This window comes from Passer montanus, unplaced genomic scaffold (assembly GCF_014805655.1).
Source record: "Passer montanus isolate IOZ18808 unplaced genomic scaffold, ASM1480565v1 scaffold4, whole genome shotgun sequence".
NCBI lineage: Eukaryota > Metazoa > Chordata > Aves > Passeriformes > Passeridae > Passer > Passer montanus.
In genome coordinates this window covers 14,116,165-14,139,512 of record NW_024368818.1, presented here as the reverse complement: position 1 = coordinate 14,139,512, position 23,348 = coordinate 14,116,165, and the positions used below count along the sequence as shown (strand labels likewise).

Sequence of the window (23,348 nt, the reverse complement as noted above, 5' to 3'; positions counted from 1 at the left end):
GCAAACAAACACAAAATGTTTGCTCATGTAATGCACAAATCTGTTGGCTTGAGTAAAAATACAACTGATTTCCTTTAAAAAAATCACTGATCGGTGGAAAACCATTTACTCAACCTATGAAAGTTTTGTGGGCCCAACCCACCCCACTTTTCCATTCTGAGGGCAAAGTTAGACTTTCAGAGGGTGCATCCTCCCAGGAGACCACAACACCCTGTCGTCGAACATGGAACATGGTGAACCATGCTTGCACCATGGAAATTTGTATGTCCTAGAGAGCCAGCTCAAAGCACAGAGCCTGAGGGTCAGCCTGGGCCTGGTCACTCCACTTTGCCTTACATATGGTGCTTAGTGTCTAATTACACAAACTTCACCAAGTCAGCTGACAGTTCCTTCCCCCCACTGGTTCTCTGTCTTCTTTGGTGGCACGTGGAACAAATGCCTTCCTAACTGACTTGTTGCAGCTCCTTTTTTAGCTGATCTATGCTGGGTAAAACCTCAGGTGCTCACCTAAACACGGGCATGAGCTGGGATATACAATACCTCAGACAAAATCCCCGGAGGCTGAAGAGCTGACCAGTTGCACTAGTTGACCTTCATGAACTGACCAGCCTGGTGCAGTTACCTGGTCCCTACAGAATGGCCTTTGGAATCTTCTGAGAAGTGTAACTCACATTGTAACCACACCCTCAATACTCTGCTTTTGGGGACATACACAGTCTGTTCTCTTTTTCTCCCCTTCTCCATTCTCCTGGCACAAGAAATCTTTCCCTGAGAGAAGAAGGCTTTGCTGGCTGATTGCTGGTTGCCCAGGGATGCAGAACTGGGGGAGCATGGCTATGGGAGCATAGATGCGCAGAACTTGAAAGTCCATTTTACTGCTAGTCCCGTTTTCTCAGTTGAAAGGTGTTTTTCTTGGGGAGAGCGTCATGTTTGACATTTTCTGAAAAGTACCCCATCAGTTCAATTGTAAAATAATATTCTTGCAATAATTTGGTAGCCAAGCTCCTTTATCACAGCAATGCAACAGTCCTTAAACAGGAAATACAGTAAACAAAATTTGTAAAATAAAATGCAGTAAATAATACAGGAAATACAACAAATAAAATCTGTAAAATAAAATCTGTAAAAACAGTAAATAAAACCTGCCTAGAGGCCAAACCTTGCCTTATGCTCTCCCACTTACATAAGTTCATGCAGCAAACTGCATTTTCCTTTGTCTTCCCTCACACCTCAAAGTTTTTCCCCTCATCCATAGAAACTATATACAAATCTGGTCTGTGACGTCTTCTAGAAAAAAAACCAAAGCAAACCTGTCCTTTCTCTCCTTGTCTATGTGAAGCCTGGCACAGTGAGAACACGATCCCTGAACAGTGTTTTGAAGTGGTTTGTGCCCTGAATGATTGAATACTTGAATTCTGCTTCTTACTCATAAAGAAGAGAGGTTGTAGGATACAATGTGCGAGTATTTTATCTCCAGAGAAGACTAACTGGTATTCTGCAAGAGCATAGAGGTTTATGCCAAGGCAAGGATGAACTCCAGAAGACAGAAGACTCTGATGAATAAAGAACTAAAACCAAAGTCTGTTTGGAGAACTCAAGCTTCTAGCTGCAGGATCTACAACAACTAAATCAGAACTTTGTCAGATTACAAAAGAAGATAGTACATTATTCTTCTGCTTGGGGGGATAACAAAACTCTTAAATTTGATCTTTCCTAATAATTTCTCTGATAAGCACTTATTTTTGTATCTCCTTTGGGAAGGGTAAGATCTGTATTACCACCTAAGGGTTAGGACAGGACTCAATACAAAACCATGACTGTTTTTTTTATTATTTCAAGATCTAGTAATTCAGATCTTTAGAAAGTTGTTGAACTATGAGAATAATTCCTGGATCAGGTTCGGGAGATAAAGATCAGCTTCAGTCCAAATTTTAACTTTATCCCCATGTTCACTCTGACCAAAACCATCCTCACACTCACCTGTATCTGCCATTTGTTTCTTCAGCTTATTAGATGGGCACTTTCATTGACAACACAAGCACAACCTCATCTCATTTACCTGTGAGCTCCTCGTTGGGCCAAGAGCCAAGCTGGCAGGCTTTGCATGTGTATTCATCAGAGACATATTCATTTTCTTTACAAGGAGTGCAGGTCCAACAGCAACTCACTTCTCCTTTACGGATCACCTGACACAAAAATTAACATTTTGTTTTAGTAGCATAAATGCACATTCATGCTGACCCAGTCTCTAATTTAATTTTTAATGCATTTTTTTCTAATAGAAAAGTTTTTGAAATGTAATTATTCCTTTTCATGATATGTTTTCAAAGATAAAATGTGACAAAAGTCCTTAGTTCTCCTATCATGTAGGTGCCAGAAGAAAGAATCCACCAATCCCAGAGAAGTATAAGTGGAGGTACAGAATGACAAAAAAGACGGGTTTTTTCCCTCTTAGAATTTGCAAAGCTCCACAGATGTCAATGTGCCTACAGAAGTCAGTGCATGATATGAAGACACATAATTCACTCCAATGTGGTCCATGCAGAGAAACATGCCAACAGTACTATGTCCCTAAGTATTTGCTACCCAAAGACTTTTGGGTGCTTATTTTTCATCCAGTAGTGACTGATTTATTAAAAATTGAATTTTCCAGAGAGCAAACTGAGCATGCTTTCTCCAGAGTGATTAAATTACTGCATTTCTAATCACCATTTAAAGGTGAGAATCTTATCTTTCTCCATTCTAACATCTGACCTGATTACTCATTTCATAATTTACTATCAAATGTTATTGCATGCTTAGGATTCAAATGGAAGTTTTTAAAGATCCTTATTTATCATCTCTGGGAACATCTGTGCTTCTTGTCAATATGTCTTGCTTTTGAAATAAAGTATTCCCATTTTCTCTCCTCTTCCCAAGCAGTTTACAAACAAATATTCCCAATTATAGCATAAGAAATAGGATGTCTTTTATAATCTTTTGCAATGATGAATTCAGAATGTGTGTTCAAAGCCAAATGTCCTTATTGCAGTTTTAATTAAAAAATCAAACATGTAAAGGAGCATAATCAAAAATAATGGATTGCTCTTTGCAATGCTGCAGTGAAAAACAAATTCTATTACCTAATTTTCATGACCAATATGAGGACTTGAAAAACTTCAGATTTTGTGGTTTGGTTGGTTTTGTTTTGTTTTGCTTTTAATTGTACATTATGAAAAGAAAAACAGCAACGCCAAAACAGTTAAATTGATGGAAAGGCTAGAAGACCATAAGTGATTTATTCTGCAAGAATTGAGACTAGATTTACTTGCAAAACAGAATATCTGTCCTCCAGAATAAATCAAATTTTGGGATTTCTTTAATTTTGAAATAGAATGAAAAGTTAAAAAAAAAAATTACAATTTTTTTTTTTGTATTTGGGAAAATCAATTTTTAGAAAACTTGTACTAATTTCAAGGAACATATTTTGATTACCTTGACATATTATAAAAATCCATAATTTTATTTTTATAAAATAGTCAAGAAAATTAAATGGAAAAATAAAAACCTTATGTTATCAAAACAACTAAAATTCTATATGAACAATTAATTTACCCTTTTCCATGCAACTTTTGGGTCAATGATGATCTTCTGTAAAATACTTGGAATTTGACAAATCAATCAGGACACTGGTACACTGATCATTTCTCCCCTAGAACTTTTTTTACCAGAGAAGGATTTTGTATCCTCCTCTAGAAATCAAGGTAATTGTTCTTCAAGACTCAGAGTAAAGTCAGACTTTTTTTGTGTTAAATTTCTTAGCCAGCAATTTATTCATCCTTTTATTTTTTATTTCCTGCAAAATTCTTTGTTGTATCACTTAACTGTAAATTAATTTTTCTGTCCCTTTTAAGAGAAAAAAATTATCTTTAAAACAAATATTTTTTTCCTTTCCCCTTGTCATCTGTACAATTCTTTGAGCCCATATTTATTTAGATGATCATATATCCACACTATTTCAAATTTATAGAGTTGGGTTGTATTAGGGTTTTATAAAATCCTGTGGGTAGATTCACCAACTCTAGCTGAATGTTGGATAGCTACATTCAATGTTTTAAATTCCTCCATAATAACTCAGTCACACAGGAATTTGCAGGAAAACCACCACAGAGCTTGGTAGGGTCAAGGTCCCACCATCATCTGCAAAGACCATGAAGATAAAGACTGTCAGGTAAACTCTTGAGATTTATGATCAATAACAAAATGAGGTGCAAACAGAATAGTTCAGACACTGGGCGTATATCTAAGTGTATGATGACTTGGCTTCATACTGAAGGATCCTCTTAAAGGAATCCTTGGCATCATGGGCAGAAGGTGGAAGGTGACTGTGTTAGTGAAGACCACAAGATACTTCTCTTCAGCTGTGTTGTGACAACAGATCATGAAGGAACTCAGAGCAATGCAGTTCTGAAGATGTTAGTTGTTTGTCCACTCTGTCCTCCCTGTGTGTGACTGTGCCTGGAGCAGGCTAACAAACCCAAGTTTAGTGACTGTGGGAGCAACTTGTTCCACCTGCTTTTATGTGCATTTATTGTGAGAACACACCTGCAGCAGGTCTGTTCTCATCAGAACCAGCCATCCTGTCTGGGTGTCTTTTACCCTCAATGAAGAGAAAGAAGCCATTCTACACCAAGCTTGATCTCAGCTATTTGCAAAGCCTACATGAGGGTGAGATGACTCCTTATCTGGCACAGCATATTATTCTTAAATTCATAAATTATGTTTACACTGGGAAAAATACAATTGGTCTGATGAAACTCACTTAAATTACTCTGCCAAAGACTAATTAGTGAATCAAACAGGGTGACCATGTTCTAAAACTCTGTAAAACTAAGACTAAAGAGATTCATCTTGTGCTGCAGAGACTGGTCACGCTCCCACCAGTCCCTCTCTTCAGCTGCTTCCCAATTTTCAGTCATGCTGTTTAAACACATGAGAAAATTGAGCTTCCAGTGAGACTTGTCAGAAATCACACCTGATTTTTTTTATGGTTGAACATGCCCATCTCCTCATTCCAATGGCTTTTATATAAATGACTGCAAGGAAAGCTACAGACTTGCAGTATTTTAACTGTTCTGCAGGATGCTGAAGGAAAATATTATATAATTAATATATGACAGATTCATCTACAGTCCTTGCTCCAGCATGGAAAGGGAGGAAGAAAAGATAAAAAACCTGTATGATTAAAAAATATGGAACCTACATTTCCTGAAGCTTGAAATAGTGGTAATAGTTGATGTTCTCTGATAGTAGCACAGACTTAAGGTCTGATTAATAATGTTCCAGTCTGTGTGACTATGTCTAGCATTGAAATAGTAGCAATTATTATTTATAATTTATCTGCAAGTAATTAATTGTACTGACAAGGTCTAGTCAGGAATTTGCACTCCACTGAATCAGATGCTCTAAAAATATGCAGCAAAAAGCATCCAAACAATACCCATTTGAAAGCATTCAGAATACAAATTAAAAAAAAAAATTAAAAATCAGCAGTCCACAGAGACAGGAGTCAAGAAAATGGCAGTTTATTAAAATAGTGAGATGATTATGATAAGAATAAGAACTAAATATATAAGTCTGTACATTTTAATTTAAGTGTGGGATACTATCTCCATGTAGAAGTAAGGAAAAAACTTGCTTTCAAATTTCAAAGCTGTGCATACTGCAAGACTGAAACAAATGAAGAAAATATTTACCTTTATCTGGCCTTTTTCACAGGGTTCACTGCACACAGATCTGATGATATTACTTTTCTCTGACCATATTTCATCATCGTCCATTTTCAGCTCACCATTGTCCCAGCTGCCAACATTGATATAATCAAAGTAGTCCTTCCCCATTTGTTTAAAATTCATGATTTCATATCTTTGGAAACAGAAAGGAGAGACATAGCTGAGTTGAGCAGAACATAATGAAATATTTCAAATCAAAGGAACACCATACAGTCAAAAATCAAGTACATTGAAATGAAGAAGAAAAAATTTAAAGAATTATGAGTACGATACTCTTTGAGTATCTCACAATAGTTTCTATCATATCATAATCTTGCTTTTCCTTTGTACTTTAAGTTGGGGGGTTTGAGATGTTTATTTTATTTTTTTTTTTTTTAAGTTTGGCTTCGGGTTTACTGCTGGGGGTTTTTTGGGGTATTTTTCTATCACCATAAAGAGTTCCCTGTACACTCTGGGGTTAAGTGACTGTCTTTATGAGAATCACTATTTATTTAAAGAAAAGAATTAAATGAGTCAAACAGAATTACATCTGTGCAGCTTCCAGCCCTGGAAGCCAATTGCATATGGAGCCCCGGTTCCCTCTATAGCAGATGTTGAGTAATCTAAACCTATAATGCCAATTCCTAACACTATCCTCACTGTCTGCCGGTGCTTCTTCCCCTCCTGAGGGAAGAAGACAATAGATAAACTCTCAAAGTCAGGTAGAAGCAACCTCTGTGTAATCAAAAGAAAGTTCCTATGCTGTAAGACTGCAAGACGAAATTTGGTGTGGCACCCAGAGAGGAATCAGGCAATCTTTTTTTCTTTCTTTTGTTTGTTTGTTTGTTTGTTGGTTTGGTTTTGTTGGTGTTTTTTTTTTTGTTTGTTTTTGGTTGTTTTTTTTTTTTTTTTTTTTTTTAACCCTTTCCCTTCTCCAACATTGCATCAGTAAATGCTGGTCTTTTCCATCCATACAATCATTTTTGTAATTCCTTGGTGATTGAAACAAATTTCATTCCTTGTACAGTATGGTGTGGAAGAGAAAAATTATTCATGACTCAGTTCTAAGCTGCTTTTGGGTCAAAGATGGAGCTCATTAGAGTTTTTAGTTTCATATTCCTCTTCCTCCTACTTTCTTTTCAGTTCCCACACTCTTGCAGAAAGTCTGTGGAGCCATGTAGGACTCACCTTCTCCTACAGCTGAACACCAGCCCACCTTTCTGCCATACAGCCCTGTTCTTTTAGCACATTTTATAAGGCGTGTTTGAAAATTTGGGCAGGTTCTGAAGAATTTGTCCCATGCTATTCTTTGCCTCCTCTTTAGTGGAGTTGGAATTAATATGTCTAAGCAATGTGAAATTTACTGATGGAAAACAAGAAAACAATATAGACCAAGAAAGTTAAGAGAATCCTGATTTTAGAAAAGCTGCCTCATAAACAAGGAGACATCTTTTTCCTGTCAGTAGGCATCAAATTAGTCCTGAAGGCAAATCATATAGACAGAGCTGCATTAAGAGTGGTATTGTAAGAGTGTAATTTATGAAGTTCAATGTACAAATGAGGAAAATAACCTGCTCATTAAATCAAACAATCTCTCTAGTAAGATACCCTGCTGGGTTCAGTTGGAGTAGAGTTAATTTTCTTAGTAACAGTGTCTGTTATAGGTTTGGGTTTTGGATTTGTGCTGAAAACAGTTTATAATATAGAGATGTTTTCATTATTGCTGAGCAGGATTTACACAGGGCCAAGGCCTTTTTGTACTGTCAAGTGGGCAAGGAGGTCGGGAATGAATGTGAAGTTGAGAGGAGTCTCAGCTCCAAGTGAGTGACCCGAGGAGTATTCAGACCACATGACATCATACTCAGTGTATAAATTAAGGGGAAGAAGGAGGAAGGAGGGGATGTTTGAAGCTATTGCATTTGTCTTCCCAAGTCACCATCATGTATGATGGGGTGCTGTTCTCTTGGAGATATCTGAACACCTGCCTACCTAGGAAGAAAGGAAAGATTTCTTGGTTTGGTTTGCTTTGCTTGTGTGGATGGCTTTTGCTTTTCTTGTTAAACTGTCTCTATCTCAGCCAATGAGTTTTCTAGCTCTTGCTCTTTCAGTTCTCTCCCTGATTCTGTTAAGGGTTACATGGGCAGGCTAACAAAAGTACTGCCAGTGTTTGACAGGCCACAGAACCTGAACCAATGATGCCCCCCAGTAGTAGTTCCATGCATACATCACAAGGGGAATACTGGAAAGGAACCAAAAAAATTTAATACAGTATTGCCTCAATAAGTCTTGTCTCTCTTCTCTGTAGAGAGCAGCATTGATGAATGGGTAGAAATAGCCAGATTCAGTAAGCCCATTGCTGCAGTGAAGGCTCATGAGTCACTGGTTCCCTGGAGGTTCCTTGAGATAATACAGGGACAGTTTGTCACTTTAGGATAGGAGAGACCAGATGGTACAATAGCACATTTCCAGCAGTGCTCTAATCACTGTGCAAAATACTTGTTTCAAAACAGAAGTGCCATGATGTTGCTAGGAATATATATTCTACTGGTAGCACAGTCAAAACATCAGCATCTTGTTTTTTCTTGCCTGTTCTTCCCTCCTCAATTTCTTCTTTAGAGTTTTGATAATATTTACATATAATTGTTATCTTCCTGAGGAATCATGGCTTCCATACTCTTTCGTTTTTTCCTGTGTCTCCTGACTCACATAAAACAGACCTGACACTAGACTGTCTGCCTGGTTAAAACTCAACATACACATAAAGGACTTTGTAATAGGATCAGGATTCAAAGCATCTTGTAGGATTAATCATCTGTTGTATAATATCAAGAATTATACTTTTTTTCTATACATTAAAATCCTGAGCTATCTAGGTCAGAAAGGCTTTTTATGTTCTGATTTCCTGCTTAGCACCACCACCACAGTACAGCTGTGAGGATTTAAATTCCTGTTTTAAATTCCTCCCAAGTGAAGACAGAGTTATCAGTGCAAGGAAATGGGGCAGATGAGCTGTTCCAGTATGACTGCACCATCTCCAAACTCTTGCAAATAGTGTTTGACAGTGCTTAAAGACTATACACTTCTCAAAACCTGGAAATTAGAAATGGAGCTTCCTATAAAATCTTCTTAATCATGAATGAGTACATTTTGACTCAATGTTTTCGGACTTAAGCACACATACTGGATTTAATGATGTGACTATTGCTGGACAAGAGGGGATAAATAACTATGATTCAAAAGAAAACAAGTTCTGGTACCACTTTGCAAGCACATACAATTTATTGGTTTGAGTAGACACAAATATCACACAAATCCAGGGAAGCTGGACTTTCTTAAAGCTGAGCTATCCTGAGGTACACATTCCACATGGTGTCCCCATGCTCTTCAGGCAACTACTTATGTCCAATTGTGACTGAGCAAATGACTTCACATGATTTAATTTCTTCATCATCTTTCTTTGAATTTAAAAATATCCAAGATATTAATTTAAATTCCTTTCAACAAATGGTGCTAAATTATTCTTATTAAGAATGACAACATGAGGAGAACGAAAGCAAAAGATTTCTTTGCAATATTTAGATATTGTTACTGATGCTGTCAAGTCACATATTTGTTTTTGGCAGGTCCCACATCGCTCACTAATGCAGTCATTTTTATACAAAAGATCGATTGGAATGAGGGTAGGACACAGTCCACTGCCTCTGAGCACCTTTAAAACAAAAAAGAAATCCTTTTAAAGAAGTCTGAGATGTGTTTTAAAAAGAATTTGGCCAGAAAAAGTCAGTTTTAACACCTTTCTTCAAAATTCAGCTATTTGTAAAAATAGAAACGTTTAGCAGAAGACAGCCTTGCTCATGCTAAAAAAGCTCTGAAAACAAATTTCCATCTGAAATTGTCCTAGGCTTCTGCCAGTTTGTGTCTGAGTTGTCCAATTGGCTCACAGTGCCCTTCCTTAAAGTCTGAGTCTGAAGAATTTGGAAATTTGTGTCTCCAGAAACAGACACAGGCTGCTGTGTAGGGGGCTGTCCTGCTTGCTTTTGGGGAGAATGATGAATTTACAGGTTTGCAAATAGAATGAAGAAAATTCTTGAAATAGCAGAAATTTTTGGAAATGTCAAAATATTTTGACCAATGAATTTAAAATTTCCAAACCATTTCTACTAGGAAGTTAATTATTCCCTTTCTGTTCACATAAGTGGGAGGAGACAAAATTTAAATGAATATATAGGATAAAAATTTTCCCTCTAATCATCTGCTTGTATGGCACCATAACAAAGGTGTTTAAAACCTTCCAATAATGTGGACATAATGGGTTATCTCAAACAATAGTGGAGCAAAAGCAGTGAATGAGACAGAAAATACATCAAAACATAGGGAATAGATTTTGAATACTATCGTACTTGCTGTTCTTTCTCTGAAAATTCAGTAGGCAGAAACCCAGAAAAAAAACCCACCTCAAGACTGTTTCCCATGTGCATTTCTATGGATACATGTGTCATAGAAAAACTTGTCTTATATTTCATAGATGTATGTATACATATGTATGCATGCTACCAACAAAATAAACTTTGCTTTAATTCAATTTGTTTTAGAGCTGTGCAGTATGGATTGGTAGCTTATTGTGTTATGCAACTCGAAATATTTCATTTGCAATATATGTAAGCAGGTTTTTAATAATTCTGATTTTAAAAAATCCTAGTTGCATCAGTACAATATTTCTGATATTGTTGTAGCTTTCTTAACAAAAGAGCTAAGTCTGTTATGATTGTTTATAGGTCAACCAAACACATACACTTAGACACCCACATAAAGAGAGAAATAAGCTGTAGTGGACATCATGGCCTACAAACACAAAGGTCTGATAATTAGTTTTCAATATTAATACTTTTAAATGGTACAGATGAAAATGCAAATTATTGCAGGAAATTTTTACACCAGAAAGTCATCTCTAACTTGAAATGCCATAAAAAAAATGCACATTAAAAAAAAAATCTATTTTTGCAAAATGAGCACAGGAATCAGAATCGTAAAACTAGGAGTATGAGACCTTAGCTCTGTTGTAAAGTCTGCACATATCTGCGGTGTACTGTTAGCATCTCTGCTATTAAACAGTTTGACAAATGTCAACATTACCTTCCTGGTGAGTCACCATTCTCATCAAACAAGATCATGTCCCCAGAGACCCCGGTAAAGTTAGTCTTCATGAGGGATTCCAGGAGTTTCCGACCATCTATGGGCTTCATGGCATCACAGAGGCCCACGTAGCCTGGGCACAAGGACAGCTGCATGTTGTGGAGCCCATAGGCCATGGAGTATATTGCATTGATTACAAAGCCCATCTTGGAGTCCTGAACATGCTGTGTCCTCAGAGTCATCTGGCCTGTCAGGGAACAAGCAGAGGGTTTAGTGAATAGGGCTGGGATGCAGCCAGATCTTCAGACATCTGCTGGTGGCTTAATTACAAACAGCGGAAAAAAGTATTTTAAATGTCTTAAGCAGCTCATAAAAGATGTTTTTATTGGTACACACACTGACCATATTAGAATAAAAGCAAAGAAATGAAAGTAGAGGTTTTCTTTAAATATTGTATTATCCAGATGATATACTTCTCTGTGCAACTCATCAGCTCACCTCACTTATGTTGATTTTAGAGTGCTGGTCTTTTATGTGTATTTTTTAAAGCATGCCCCATGGACATTATAACATAATATTTTAAGGAACCCAGAAACTTCTCTCAACCTGCAGACATCTCTTCAAACCTTCATAAATATTGGTTGAAGTGTAAATGATAATAAGAGGTTTACTCTCTAGAAACCTTATAAAAAAAGTTCCACTTCTGGAAAATCAGTGAACTCTGTTGCCCAGGGAAGTTGTCAGTGCCCCATCTGTGGCAGTGCTCAAGGTCAGGTTGGGTGGGGGCTCTGACCAGCCTGGTTTGGTGGAAGGTGTTCTTGCTCATGGCAGAGGAATTAGAAATATACAATATTTAAGGTCTCTTCCAATCCAAGCCATTCTATAATTCTATGAAAACACTTTTGTTTCAGAGACATGCAGATAATCCTGTGCAAACAGACTGACCTAGGCATCACTCCTTTACTGTACCAAAATTCCCCCCAATAACTCTCTTACTTATCTTTTAGTCCTCTCTCTTTATGAAGTGAGGATAAAAATGCAATACAGGCAAATACATTAAAATCTGTGAAGGGTTTGACAGTGTGGGTTAGGCAATTACTCTGTAATTATTCTTTTGTCTTTCAAAGCATGATGTTTGCACTACTATTCTCTATTTCTGCTTCTGTAAAATACAAAGAAAAAAATTCATTCAGCAGCACCTTAAATACCTTTATTTTTTATAGCACACTGTTATTACTAACACAGATTTACTCTGTTGACAGCACCAGGCAAACTAAGGAAGGGTTGGTCGGAGATTTTCTTTCCTGCTGCATTCTGGCCATAAGATCTTTAATACTGGGCAAGTGAGAAGAGTCAGAGATAAAACAACAGCATCAATGCTGCTGGATATTTATCTGACACCTAGAAAGGTTTATCTCTGGAGGCAGGACAAACAAAAAGCTCTATTAGAACATTTGTTCTGCTTTTATCTACCAAGCAGCGACCCTAGGAGCTAGGGAGTCCGTTGTGTAGGCAGCCCAGAGTAAAGGGAATGCAAATAACCTGTCCACTCCATGAGAGTCTGCCTGCCACAGATGCACTGGGGAGGGGCAGGGATGCTTCTCACACCTGACCATCTGAGCTGCAGAGGCAGCACAATCCGAGAAGTATTTTATGTCATATGAAGACTGAGGCAAGGAAATGAAGACTAATATATGACTCTCAGGGTGGCACTCATCTAGTTTAACAATATCCATCCAGGAGACAAGAACCCATTCCAATGGGTAGGCACCTTTATTGGAAAAGGGTAAGAATCTCAAGCTGGTGATCAATTCTGTCATAAAGCAGCTATGACTGCGTACAAGCACACCTTTTCAGTGGTGAACAAGAAAATCACCCCACAGTGCTAATCACTAAAATCTATTGCAGCACTGGAAACACCAGAAAGGGTAACAAAACACATAGTTTGAACTGAGAAACACTGTGTAGAGGTCAGAAAATAAATGAGAGAACAGAAAGATTCCTTTTCCCTCTCTGTTTTATGTGGAAGCTGGCACCATCATTTCCAGACAACCTCAGGAGCAGTGATTATTAACATTTTGGAAGACTAAACAATACAAAAATGAAGTATGTTAATAAAAAAATAAAAAAACAAAACAAAACAAAAAAAACAAAAAAAACCACCCAAAACAAAAACAGAAAAACACACAGTGCTGTTCATTTGTTCTGTTCTACCAAGGTATTTCTTTTCCCTAATTAAAAATAATAGGCATAAAAACTGCATCAGTGAAGTACATGTAAAACCTATATTAATTGAAATTAAGTGGAAAATTGAACAAGCATATTACACTGCAATGCATAAAACTTGTTTTAACCAATTATTCATCCACAAAATTAGCACCTTACACACCATGCAGTTAATTATAGTAGCCATTAGAATGAATCAGATTTGCATTGGCAATATTATTTATCATAAAACACTATTTCAGCTTCTTTATTGCATATGATTGCTTAAAAATCTAATAACTTATTTTTTAATTCTTAGTCTCCACTGGGCTTTGTGCTTCAATTTTATGAAATTATTGTTCTGATTTTCTTTAAACACTGAATCTCATTCTGTTCACCTGATGATTTATAATGAGGCTGCTTAGCTCTTCCTAGAAGCTGCTGGCAATTGTCAATGGAGTTGTGAAGGATTTAGCTGCTATGAGAATTTTAATATACTTCCTGCAGCTGAAGAACAAATTCACCTGAGATATTAATTTTCTCACTTGGCAATATTGGGGCAAATTCAGCCTGCCAAGGTAAGTTTATAGTACCAAAAGATTCTGTATTTAAGGGAAAATCACAAAAACTAAGACAAAATTTTTTTCCTCTTTTTAGTATACTGTAATAAAGCCTTAAAAAATGCCAGCATTAAAAAAACCCAATCAAAACCAAGTCTAAAAGTTACTTTCAACCCATTTCAGAAAATATTTTCGCATGTCAGACTTGAAGCATATAAGTAACCCTTACTTACCCCAGTAGTCCTAGTAGTGGTTTTAAAGGAAGGTCGATTACACAAGCTAAAAGGAAGTTTCTCACTCAACAACAAAAACAAAAAAAGTAAAAAATATTTTAAATCTATCTCTGCAACCGTTATGATTTAGGTAGCCTTAAACACATTGTGCACTCAAGAGTTCTTGCATATTGCTCCTGCTGGAACTCTAGCACATATTCTTGCTCTTATTACTCATCCATGAGTGGTGTCTTCAGTCAAGAACCTTTTCTGACACAGGATCATGACATAGAAAGGTGGCATAGATGAATTTAATGGGGATGACAGTGTGGAATACATCAACTTTATGAATCTATGCCGAAGTTTTCAAAAGGGCACATAATGATAGGGCAAAGGGGAATGGCCTTGAATGGAAAGAGGTCAGGTTTAGAGGAAGAAATTGAGAGTGGTAAGCATGGGAACAAGTTGCACAGATTAGCTGTGAATGCTCCATCCCTGGAAGTGTTCAAGCCAGGTTGGAAGGGGCTTTGGTCTAGTGGAAAATGTCCTTGCCCATGGCAAGGGGAATAAAACGACTTTATGGTCTTTCCAATCCAAACCATTTTATTCCATGATTCTATTGTATGATTAAATGTATGGAGATGGCCCAGCACTAAACTCCTCATCCAAATGTGTTCTTTTCTGTTGTCAAGTCTCCAAAGCACACAAATGTGTAGATGATGAAAAAGAAACATGTTCTTTCACCAAGAAAGTGATTCCAACTAGCAACGGTTCATTTCTTGGATCTATTTAGAAACAATTAGTGTACTTATGGGCAGTGATCCAATAAAGCACTTATGGTTGCTGTTAGTCCCTCTGCATAGTGAGCCAGCTCTGGACTGCTTCCCACGCTCCAGAGCTACTCCAGCAGCTCCCAGAACTGGTGGTCCTGGCTACCAGTGAGACTAATAAAATAGTTCGTCTAAGAATGATCCCCTCCTTCTAAATATGGAAAAATAAACCAAACCAAACCTACATATTTGCAGCAAATTCTGAAATTTGGCTACTGTTTCTAGTACTGAGCATGAAATAAGCATTCTTCAATAGATTTCATTATTTTATAGATTTTTGATGTAAAATTTCATTCCTCTTTTTCTTCCAGATTTTTACCCTCAGGGAAAATGAAATACAATTTTTTCTGCTTGCCAGCTTGTGATACTACAAAGCCTCATCAAGCAAGGATATTAAAGAGTGCAAAATTACTATGGTTAATATGCTCTTTCTGCTTTCTACCTTTTCCAAAAATGACAATACTTTACATTTAAAAAATTAATAAAACGTAAAAGGAAGAGCGAAAATACTTTACATTCCCCGCAATCCCTCAACTCCCTTATTTCATTCCCTGAGGAGAAATAGGAGAACAAAATACAGTAAAAAATATGGGAAAATATTTTTTTTTCAAAGTGCAGAGCAATTTCCTTGATTTGCAATGAGTTTAGCACTGAAATGAAGGGAAATTGTTAGGATTTATTTATTTATTATTATTATTTTAAAACTTAGTGATCAAAGAGTTGTTTATTACAAAGTCATAAGAGATATTACAATGGAAACAACAGGCATATCCTACACCTCCAATAGTTTCATAATGTTTCTCCATGATTCTATCGCAATTCAGCTTCTATACAATCTCAATAAATAAGCCATTAAAACATTCAGTGATTCTTTGTGATAAGTTTTGTTTTGAGGGACAAGAAGCTGACAAAAATGAGTTCTAGTTTTGCTGTCAAATATGTCTCAATTTCACATTCTGCTCACCATACTTGAAATCCATCCACCAATGTGTTTACCTATATTTTCTTTCCTTGCCTTAGTGAATTTCTTAGAAAAAATGGGGACAACAGGTCATCTTTCCAACAAAACCATGCTAGTGTCTGTCTTCTTCAGGATATAGTGTGTAGCTTCTTAGCTCTGTCAGCAGGTCCAGGTTGTCCCTGTTGTGCTCTTTGGGAACACATGTAGTTCTCCCTGGATCTGTATGCACTGGATGACATGCCACCAAGTCAGTCATCCCAGAAACATGCACTGAAGAAATGTGTGGTATCTTGTAAAACAGAGGAAAGGTTGTACACAAGAACCATATTGTTCATATCAAGTTAAATTGTCCTTGTTTAAAAATATAGAAAAAAGATTGATTTGGGAACTTTTTCCAGAGTCTATTATCAGAGCTTTCTAGCAAAGCAATGTGAAATGATAAAGTGACTTTCAGTTCTGTATAATTTGTAAGGTTCTGGGTGTATTTTTCTACTAAAAAAATCAATTGCAGTAGTTTATTTATTTATTTGTTTTCCTATTTTAATTTATTACAGGCTCTTGGACTGAAGAAAAGAGGTATTTTTTGCTCTATGGGAAATTTTATGCAGTTCAAATATCCTTTTTTTGCCACAAAATGTAATTTTGATGCTGAGGCAAAACACATAGCATAAAAATGAAACAATGTGAAGGTAAATTTAAAGCTTAAAACAAAGCTTTTCAGCATTTCTGAGATAAGAAAACAAAAAATGACCCATTTTAATGCTGCTATGGAACATTTTTGAAATTTGAAAAGGAAATACTTTCCAGTGTAATTCCCTCGCCCAATGCTTCTGACCAATTCTAACTCTCACTCTTCTTAACTGAAAGCCACTATCAGCACTATTACATTTTACATGTTGAGTAGCACCTAAGTGTTGAGAATGACTGAGAGGCCAAATTCAATGTATTGAAGTCCAGAGATGACTTTGAAATGCCTTTTTCAGAGGACTTAGTTGACTTTGGTGTTTTACATCTATTTAAACCTGTACAACCTTGGCATTCTCAGAGTGCTCACAAATCTGATGAGAGCTGGACCTTCATCCCTGGGTGCCCCCAAAACAGCGGTAGTCTGGCTTCTCTTCTCAAGTTCAGTATAATCAGAAAAAAAAAGTATCAGCAACAGGTAGTCCTAGGAGAAGGCAAGTAAGTAGATACCTATTTCTCTGTATAATTTTCTTAACAGTACTATTCTTTCTCTACAGAATTCAGTTTCTTTGGTCACAAATTGCAACAAGCTCAACTGCTACAGGTGCAAAAGTACATTAAATGGTGGCATAAAACTCACTGTACTTGCAAACATGTTTATATGGAGTATTTTAATCCATATAGAAAGTTGAGCTGCAGAGAGAATAGAATGGCAGGAGGTATTCCAATTGCAACATCCAATATGAAATGTACATAATCTGAATAAATTTAATTATAAGTTAATTTTTAAGGCTAAAGAGACACAATCCAGATAGTTTTCAAGGCTCAGGAAGGCATTTGGAAAAGCAATTGCAATATAAGGAAGTCATATTAGGTGTATCATCATATATATCCAATATATTGAAGGAAGAAATGAGGGAACATAAAGAAGAGGAAAAACAAATGTAGTTTTGTAGTCAGATTTTGGAGGAGTTTGGTGAATTCTGTAACAATGAGAAGATTCAATCTATTAAAGTGTTTGAGTTACAGATGTGTTAAATTCAGGATCAATTAATATAAAAAAAGGCTTTCAAAAATATAAATCAGAGCATGTAGCAGTTTTTAGTGTCACATTGCTTCTTTCTCTGAATCAAAAATATAGTAACATATCTGTGTGGGCTCCTGGCTCAGATTATATCAGGCTGCTAGAAAATTCAGGTCTGGATTTAAGCCTTACAGCTGATTTGCCATTGGAAATTTCTGGATCTGACACACATCACTGTAAAAGTAGTAATAACCATGTTTGAGTTCCAGGTCTGAAATGTGGGGCATAAAAATGAGGCCTGGACCATAATTTGGCTTGGCAGTGCCCAAGCATGAATATCAAACTGAATCACACACAGGATTTATTCCGAAGAATTAAAATGCTTTCTAATTCACTGTTTAAAAAACAGAAAATAATTTAAACTTTGTTCTACTTTTATTTGCCATCTAAAAATGAAAGTATAGGAATGTTAAGTCTGAGCAATATGATGTTTAAATGTGACACATTTCTTGAAATATGGAAAATACCTTTCTGTTCTGACAGCTCTTATGTTTTGTTGGCTGAGTCCTGATTGAACCCATTTTGGCATCAGAGCCTACATTTAATCAACAGATTTGCATGTTGCAGTGCAAAAGACTAGACAGTCATGTTTTATTCCTTCATTCTATCTAGAAACCCAAAAGGGACATTTGTTAAATCAAATTTCTGTTCATCTGAAACCATGGACTTTCTGTGGGTCCTTTTGCACTCATTAAAAATATCTGGAACTGGATGAGATTAAGCAAACAGGTAGGTATTTTTTTGCACTTTCATTTTATGTGCAAATTTGTACCTTTAGCAGAAAAACTTTTCTTGTATTTATCCCAAATTTCCCTAATCTCCCTTTCTGCAAATAAACTAATTCATCCTTAATCCTCTTCTAAATTGCTTGGAGATACATTGGTCATCCTTCTTTTATGAGAATTTTTACACCCTCAGAAAAAGCACTTTTATCTCAGAGAAGCCACATGGTTAAATCATAAATGAAATTTGGGATTTTTGCACCCTTCTAAGATGCACTCAGAATGCTGCTGCAAATCTCCTTTTCCTGAGAGCTGTAACCAGAACACCTGTACATCACTGTGTGTTCTTCTTCCCTACAAACCCTGTCACTGGGTCCTTGCTCCCAGCCATGGCAGACATAAGCTGCTTTCCTCACTTTCAGTGCCCTCTATGTCTTGTTTGTGGCTGACCTCTGTCTGTGATGACCCAGACCCCATAATTTCTCTTTGTTTTCACTTCACTGCTTTCAACTGCAGTATTTAACATCAGGACGATGCTCTAAGTACCTACACAAGTGACCTATCACCTCCCTCCAGATTCTTGCTCCCACTGTTCCTTTACATGAAACTGCTATTTTTTTCTTAAGTCTGTAGCCTCTGTCAGTCAAAGTAAGTACTGCACTGCTTCAGCAGCACCAGCCTCTATTTATTTACTCTTTATTGTCTATGACTTAGATCACAGATACTTGGGATGTGTATTCTGGTATTGCTCTGTGTTTGAGTATCACCATTAATAACGCTGTTCCATCGAGGCCTCCAGCATTTGCACAGCATGTTAAAAATAATATCACTTAACAGTGCAGGCAGAATAAATAATTCAACAGACTGGTAAATGTAATAAATATGCTTCTGGTCCTGGTGGCTTTGAGGACTTGTCTTTTTCCAGTACTGTCCATAGAGCCAGAACTTCACCACATAATTAACTTATGTTGGGTTTTGTTTCTGCTTGATGTAAAGATGCATTTTTTAAAACATCCTCACCAGGATGAAAACATACTAGGAATTAGAGGTGTGGTGGGAACTCTGTCTGAAAGAAAGCAATCGCATAAATATCTTACCTTCAAAGGTTTAAAGGCAATCAACACCAAGGGATCAGATTAGCCTTTTGAGAGCTGAAGCTGGTCATTGAGGGGAGTTACTAATCTGGATCAGCTTGTACACCTATTTATGAACTTCTTTGAATTATAGTCTTCACTATTAAGAAAACCTCTGCTAGAGGTGAAACCAACCCCAAATCTTGTAAAATCCCTGGTGTTTGGAGGCCATTAAATGTCTCCTTTTACGCATGCACTTTAAATTCTTTGTTCTGACACTTGCTCTTCAGAGGTGGCTTGTAGTAACTTTCCTGTGTTATAGAACTGATTACACTGAAAATCAAGTCAGATAAGTCTGTGAACTTCTCACTTTCTGTAGTGCTCCAGCTGGGCAGAAAATCAATGTTCTTAGAAGTGACAGCAGTAGCACCCATTTGGATTAAGCAAGTATGTTCTAATCTGCAAAAGAAAAATGAGCTGGATGCTGAAATTTTCATCTCAGTATGAACTAAGTCTATGTGAAGGAATGGAAACTTTTTAGTCCTTAATAGAAATTAATGGAGAAAAAAACTTTTTTTTGGATTATCTTTGTTTGGCTGATTTCATAATTTGATTATGCATATCATACTGAATTACATATTCATTAATAATAATACCTGCCCTGAAACTGTCTATGAATAGTTTATGTTAAAAAGTTAGAAAAATACTCACAAATCACTTGAGATGATTAGAATGGTTTATGGCTTCCCGCATTTTCTGTCATAGGGATAAATGTAGCGTAATATTCTACTAGGCAGGATTCATCAAAGCAAATCAAGAGATTTTAACAGCTAAATTCATAGCTGGTGCATAGGTGAAGTGAGTTATTACTTAGATTTCTTATTACTTAGATTTTTAGCTATATCTTCCTGTGTTTATTTTCTTATTGAATAAACTTGACTATACTGTTAACTGTTCATTTTGTTTTCATGACAACACAACTGGATTACAGAGAACAATTAATTTTATTTCCCACAAATATAATGTTGCCTTTTATATAGACATATTAATTTAATAATGACTTTGTCTATTAACATCAGCTCTCTGTTTATCATTTTATCTTTATTCCAAGAAGTAAAGAATTGCTTGAGTTTTGGTGTAAAAAAATAGATTTTGATTTCTCTCCAGCATTTCTCAACAAACTTAATCTCATTAATTGTAATCATAAGAAACACCTGTAGCTTAATTTTTTAGCGTGTTTGGGGTTTTTAATGTTTTTTTTAATGCAGCTTCTGGAGAACACCATGTATTTAATGAAATAAAATAGAGGACATAGTCCTGCTTTCTTACCAGGTGAAATCAGAACCAAACTAATTCCTCATCATGCAGAAACTCTTAGGACAGTCTATGAAACATTTATGACCACTGAGGGCAAGATTCATCTTTACAATTGTGAAGTCTGAACTGAGGGAATTTAGGACTCACAAATTTGACTGTTCAAAATAAACAAATAGTAATATAGGAGTTGAAAAGACATAATTTTCAAATTCCTATGGGTGATAGGAAATGAGGCAGAAACAACAGCTACCATGCAAATTTCAAATATTCATGGTAATTTTGATCTTAAAGTCACAGCATCAAACGTCCCACTCTTGCATTCTCAGTAAATACATTTATATCTTTCTTGCTGGTTAATCCACCGGAAATTCTACAACTACAATTAACATTTTTGCCCTACAGCAGCAAGAGAGAATTAAAGCTTTTATAATCTGGGTTTAATTGTTTTACTGTATGCATCATGGTCCAGCCCTGAATACTACAATAAAACTGAAGAAAAGGAAATTAGAGCTATCTATTTGGAAAAAAAGCCGCCTTCTCTAGTCATGATTTGCAAATCAGAAGATTTGGATTTTTGCATCTTTTTCTGTGTCTTTGAAAATCCTAGGTTTTAGGAACCTATTTGAGCTGTGGTTCTTTGTGGGAAAGCTTCTAGCCATGAGTTTTGTTCACACCAAACAAATCAAGCTTAATGATTGTCTAATATTCATGACTGGTGAATTAGTGTATAAAATAACATCTCCCTGCACATCCATGATAATTTTTCTGTGGTGGTGAATTTTATTTTAGGTGCTATAAAAGACTCTTTAGGTACTTACATTTCATAGTTCCCAATCTTTCACATAAAACATTGTTGGTGGATCCTCACATTGTTGGTAAAAGGCAAGTTAAAAAAGAAACCAACAAAAGTAAAATTGAAATGTTTTTCACATGGCACACTGATGGAAACCAGGTCTTTATTAGCCTGCATTCATCTATGCCCACTGCATTGACATCTCAGGTCTACATTATCATGGGGAAATCAATGAAGTTTGCTGCTCAATATGCAGTAGCTGTCAACAGTGCAAATAAAACCTGTCTCAAACTGTGTTGGGAGGGTAACAGAACAAAAATAACGGGCAAAAGTGAGTAGAGTGTGGGAGGTGTATGCTGAGATTTTGGGATTCCTAGATTCAATTTATATCTCACTCACAAACTTCCTGTGAGACCTTGTCCAAATCAAAAGAAAGACTTTAAGATCATTAAGTGGGATTTAGGTAGAGGTTTGTGTTGTGTAAATCCAAGACTCTGATCCTTTAAGATATTTCTTGGTCTCATGGGTGTGTGGAAGATATTCACATTTTTAGGAGGGAAGAACCCTTGGGGTTTAGAGCTGTGGTTGGACTAATGCCCATCACAGCACCACATTATTCCCAACACTGGCAGAATACCAGAATATTCATACAATGGTATTAGTGATATCTCAAGGGTCAGAAATAGTCAAAAATTTGCCCAGAGAGTTACAGTAAAGGAGAAGGGGCTTGTGAAACAGTCCTCCTCGCCTGAAAGGAAGGACTTTTTCCAGGTAGTATGGGGTCTTTTTGCTGAGGCGCTGTGGCACTGAGTCATTGGTTCCTGCTGTGTCTCTTGCCATTTGACTGGTGCCACAGGTTCCCATACCCTTTGGAATGCAAGACATGGATGCCAGTTCACAGCCTAGACAACATTAGTACTGCTTGGCATCTCCTGAAATAAAGAGCAATTAACAGAAGTAATAAATAAATTTTAAAAACCCTCCAAAACCTCAGAAAAATGTACCACATCTATCTGTAGTGCAGAAATGACAAAATGTGAGAGTTTTTGCTAAAATTAGCACAATGGAATGAAAATAATCAGCTCAAAATGGCATATCTAGAAATGACCCATGTCTGAAAGAAAACCTAATGACATCTTTCAAATCACCTGGTGTTTTAGATGAAGTTCATAAACACTCATCACTGCCATAAGGGCTTCAGATAACTTTTAGTATATTAGCTCTCTCTTTGGCTTTTTTGAGCCAAAGTAATATGAATAGCTTTTTTTCTGAAAAGGTAAATTTAATTTTGTGTTGAAGCATTTTTGAAAGTGTTTACATGCCTATGGAGGTGGAGTAGCATCAAGTTTTTCAAACATGGAGATCAGTTAGGTACTGAAGCTCTATCTGTTTCTTTAGAAATCTGAACACTAAAAATTGCGCTTCTTATAATTTTGAAAACCACAAGCATTGCAATTACAGCTTCTTTTCCTTCCAATCCAACTCACTATTTCACCAGACCATGCTGCATCAGACCAGACCTTCATTCACATTGTTTCACTCAGCAGAAGTAATAAATTCACTTACTTGTGCAGGTCTTGTTGTATTTAGGGTTCTCTTGGGGAAACCCTTCCAAACGGCACTGGAACCTGTGCTGCCAAAACTCCTGAAACCATGGATTCCGATGGTTGGTTTCTGGCCGCAGCTGTAGGTAGTAATCATCAAACCATTTCACGTCTGGGGACTGCAGCTTGATTGTTATCCCACCAACAGCTTCGTTCTGGTACCCTTCTGTCACGTCATACCTGTCAGCCCAGCCGTCACTACAGGGGTAAAGGAAAGGGACACAACATTGACCTTTCAAAGGAACAAGAAAAGAGCTTCCTTAATACCGAAAATCAGAGCCTAAGAGCACACACTAGAAGTTGAAGTTCTGAGTAGACTCTTGTAAAGCACCTGTAATTATTTTAGAAGAATTTAGTATTTATTGGACATCAGCACCTTCTACTTAAATTATCTATTCCACATCCTCCACACAGGGTAAT

The 23,348-nt window shown here is 36.6% G+C and overlaps 1 protein-coding gene across 7 annotated transcripts in view; it reads right to left on the bottom strand.

Moving 5' to 3' along the window:
• Positions 1–23,348, bottom strand: part of GRM5 (glutamate metabotropic receptor 5) — a 243,820-nt gene that overhangs the window by 38,849 nt on the left and 181,623 nt on the right. For all 7 annotated transcript variants that reach the window (XM_039718435.1, XM_039718438.1, XM_039718437.1 and 4 more), the window contains 4 exons: positions 22,891–23,126; positions 10,884–11,130; positions 5,736–5,904; positions 2,060–2,186 (listed from right to left, as the gene is read on the bottom strand). In XM_039718435.1, coding sequence (XP_039574369.1) covers positions 2,060–2,186; positions 5,736–5,904; positions 10,884–11,130; positions 22,891–23,126 — 779 coding nt within the window. The remainder of the gene's footprint in view (positions 1–2,059; positions 2,187–5,735; positions 5,905–10,883; positions 11,131–22,890; positions 23,127–23,348) is intronic.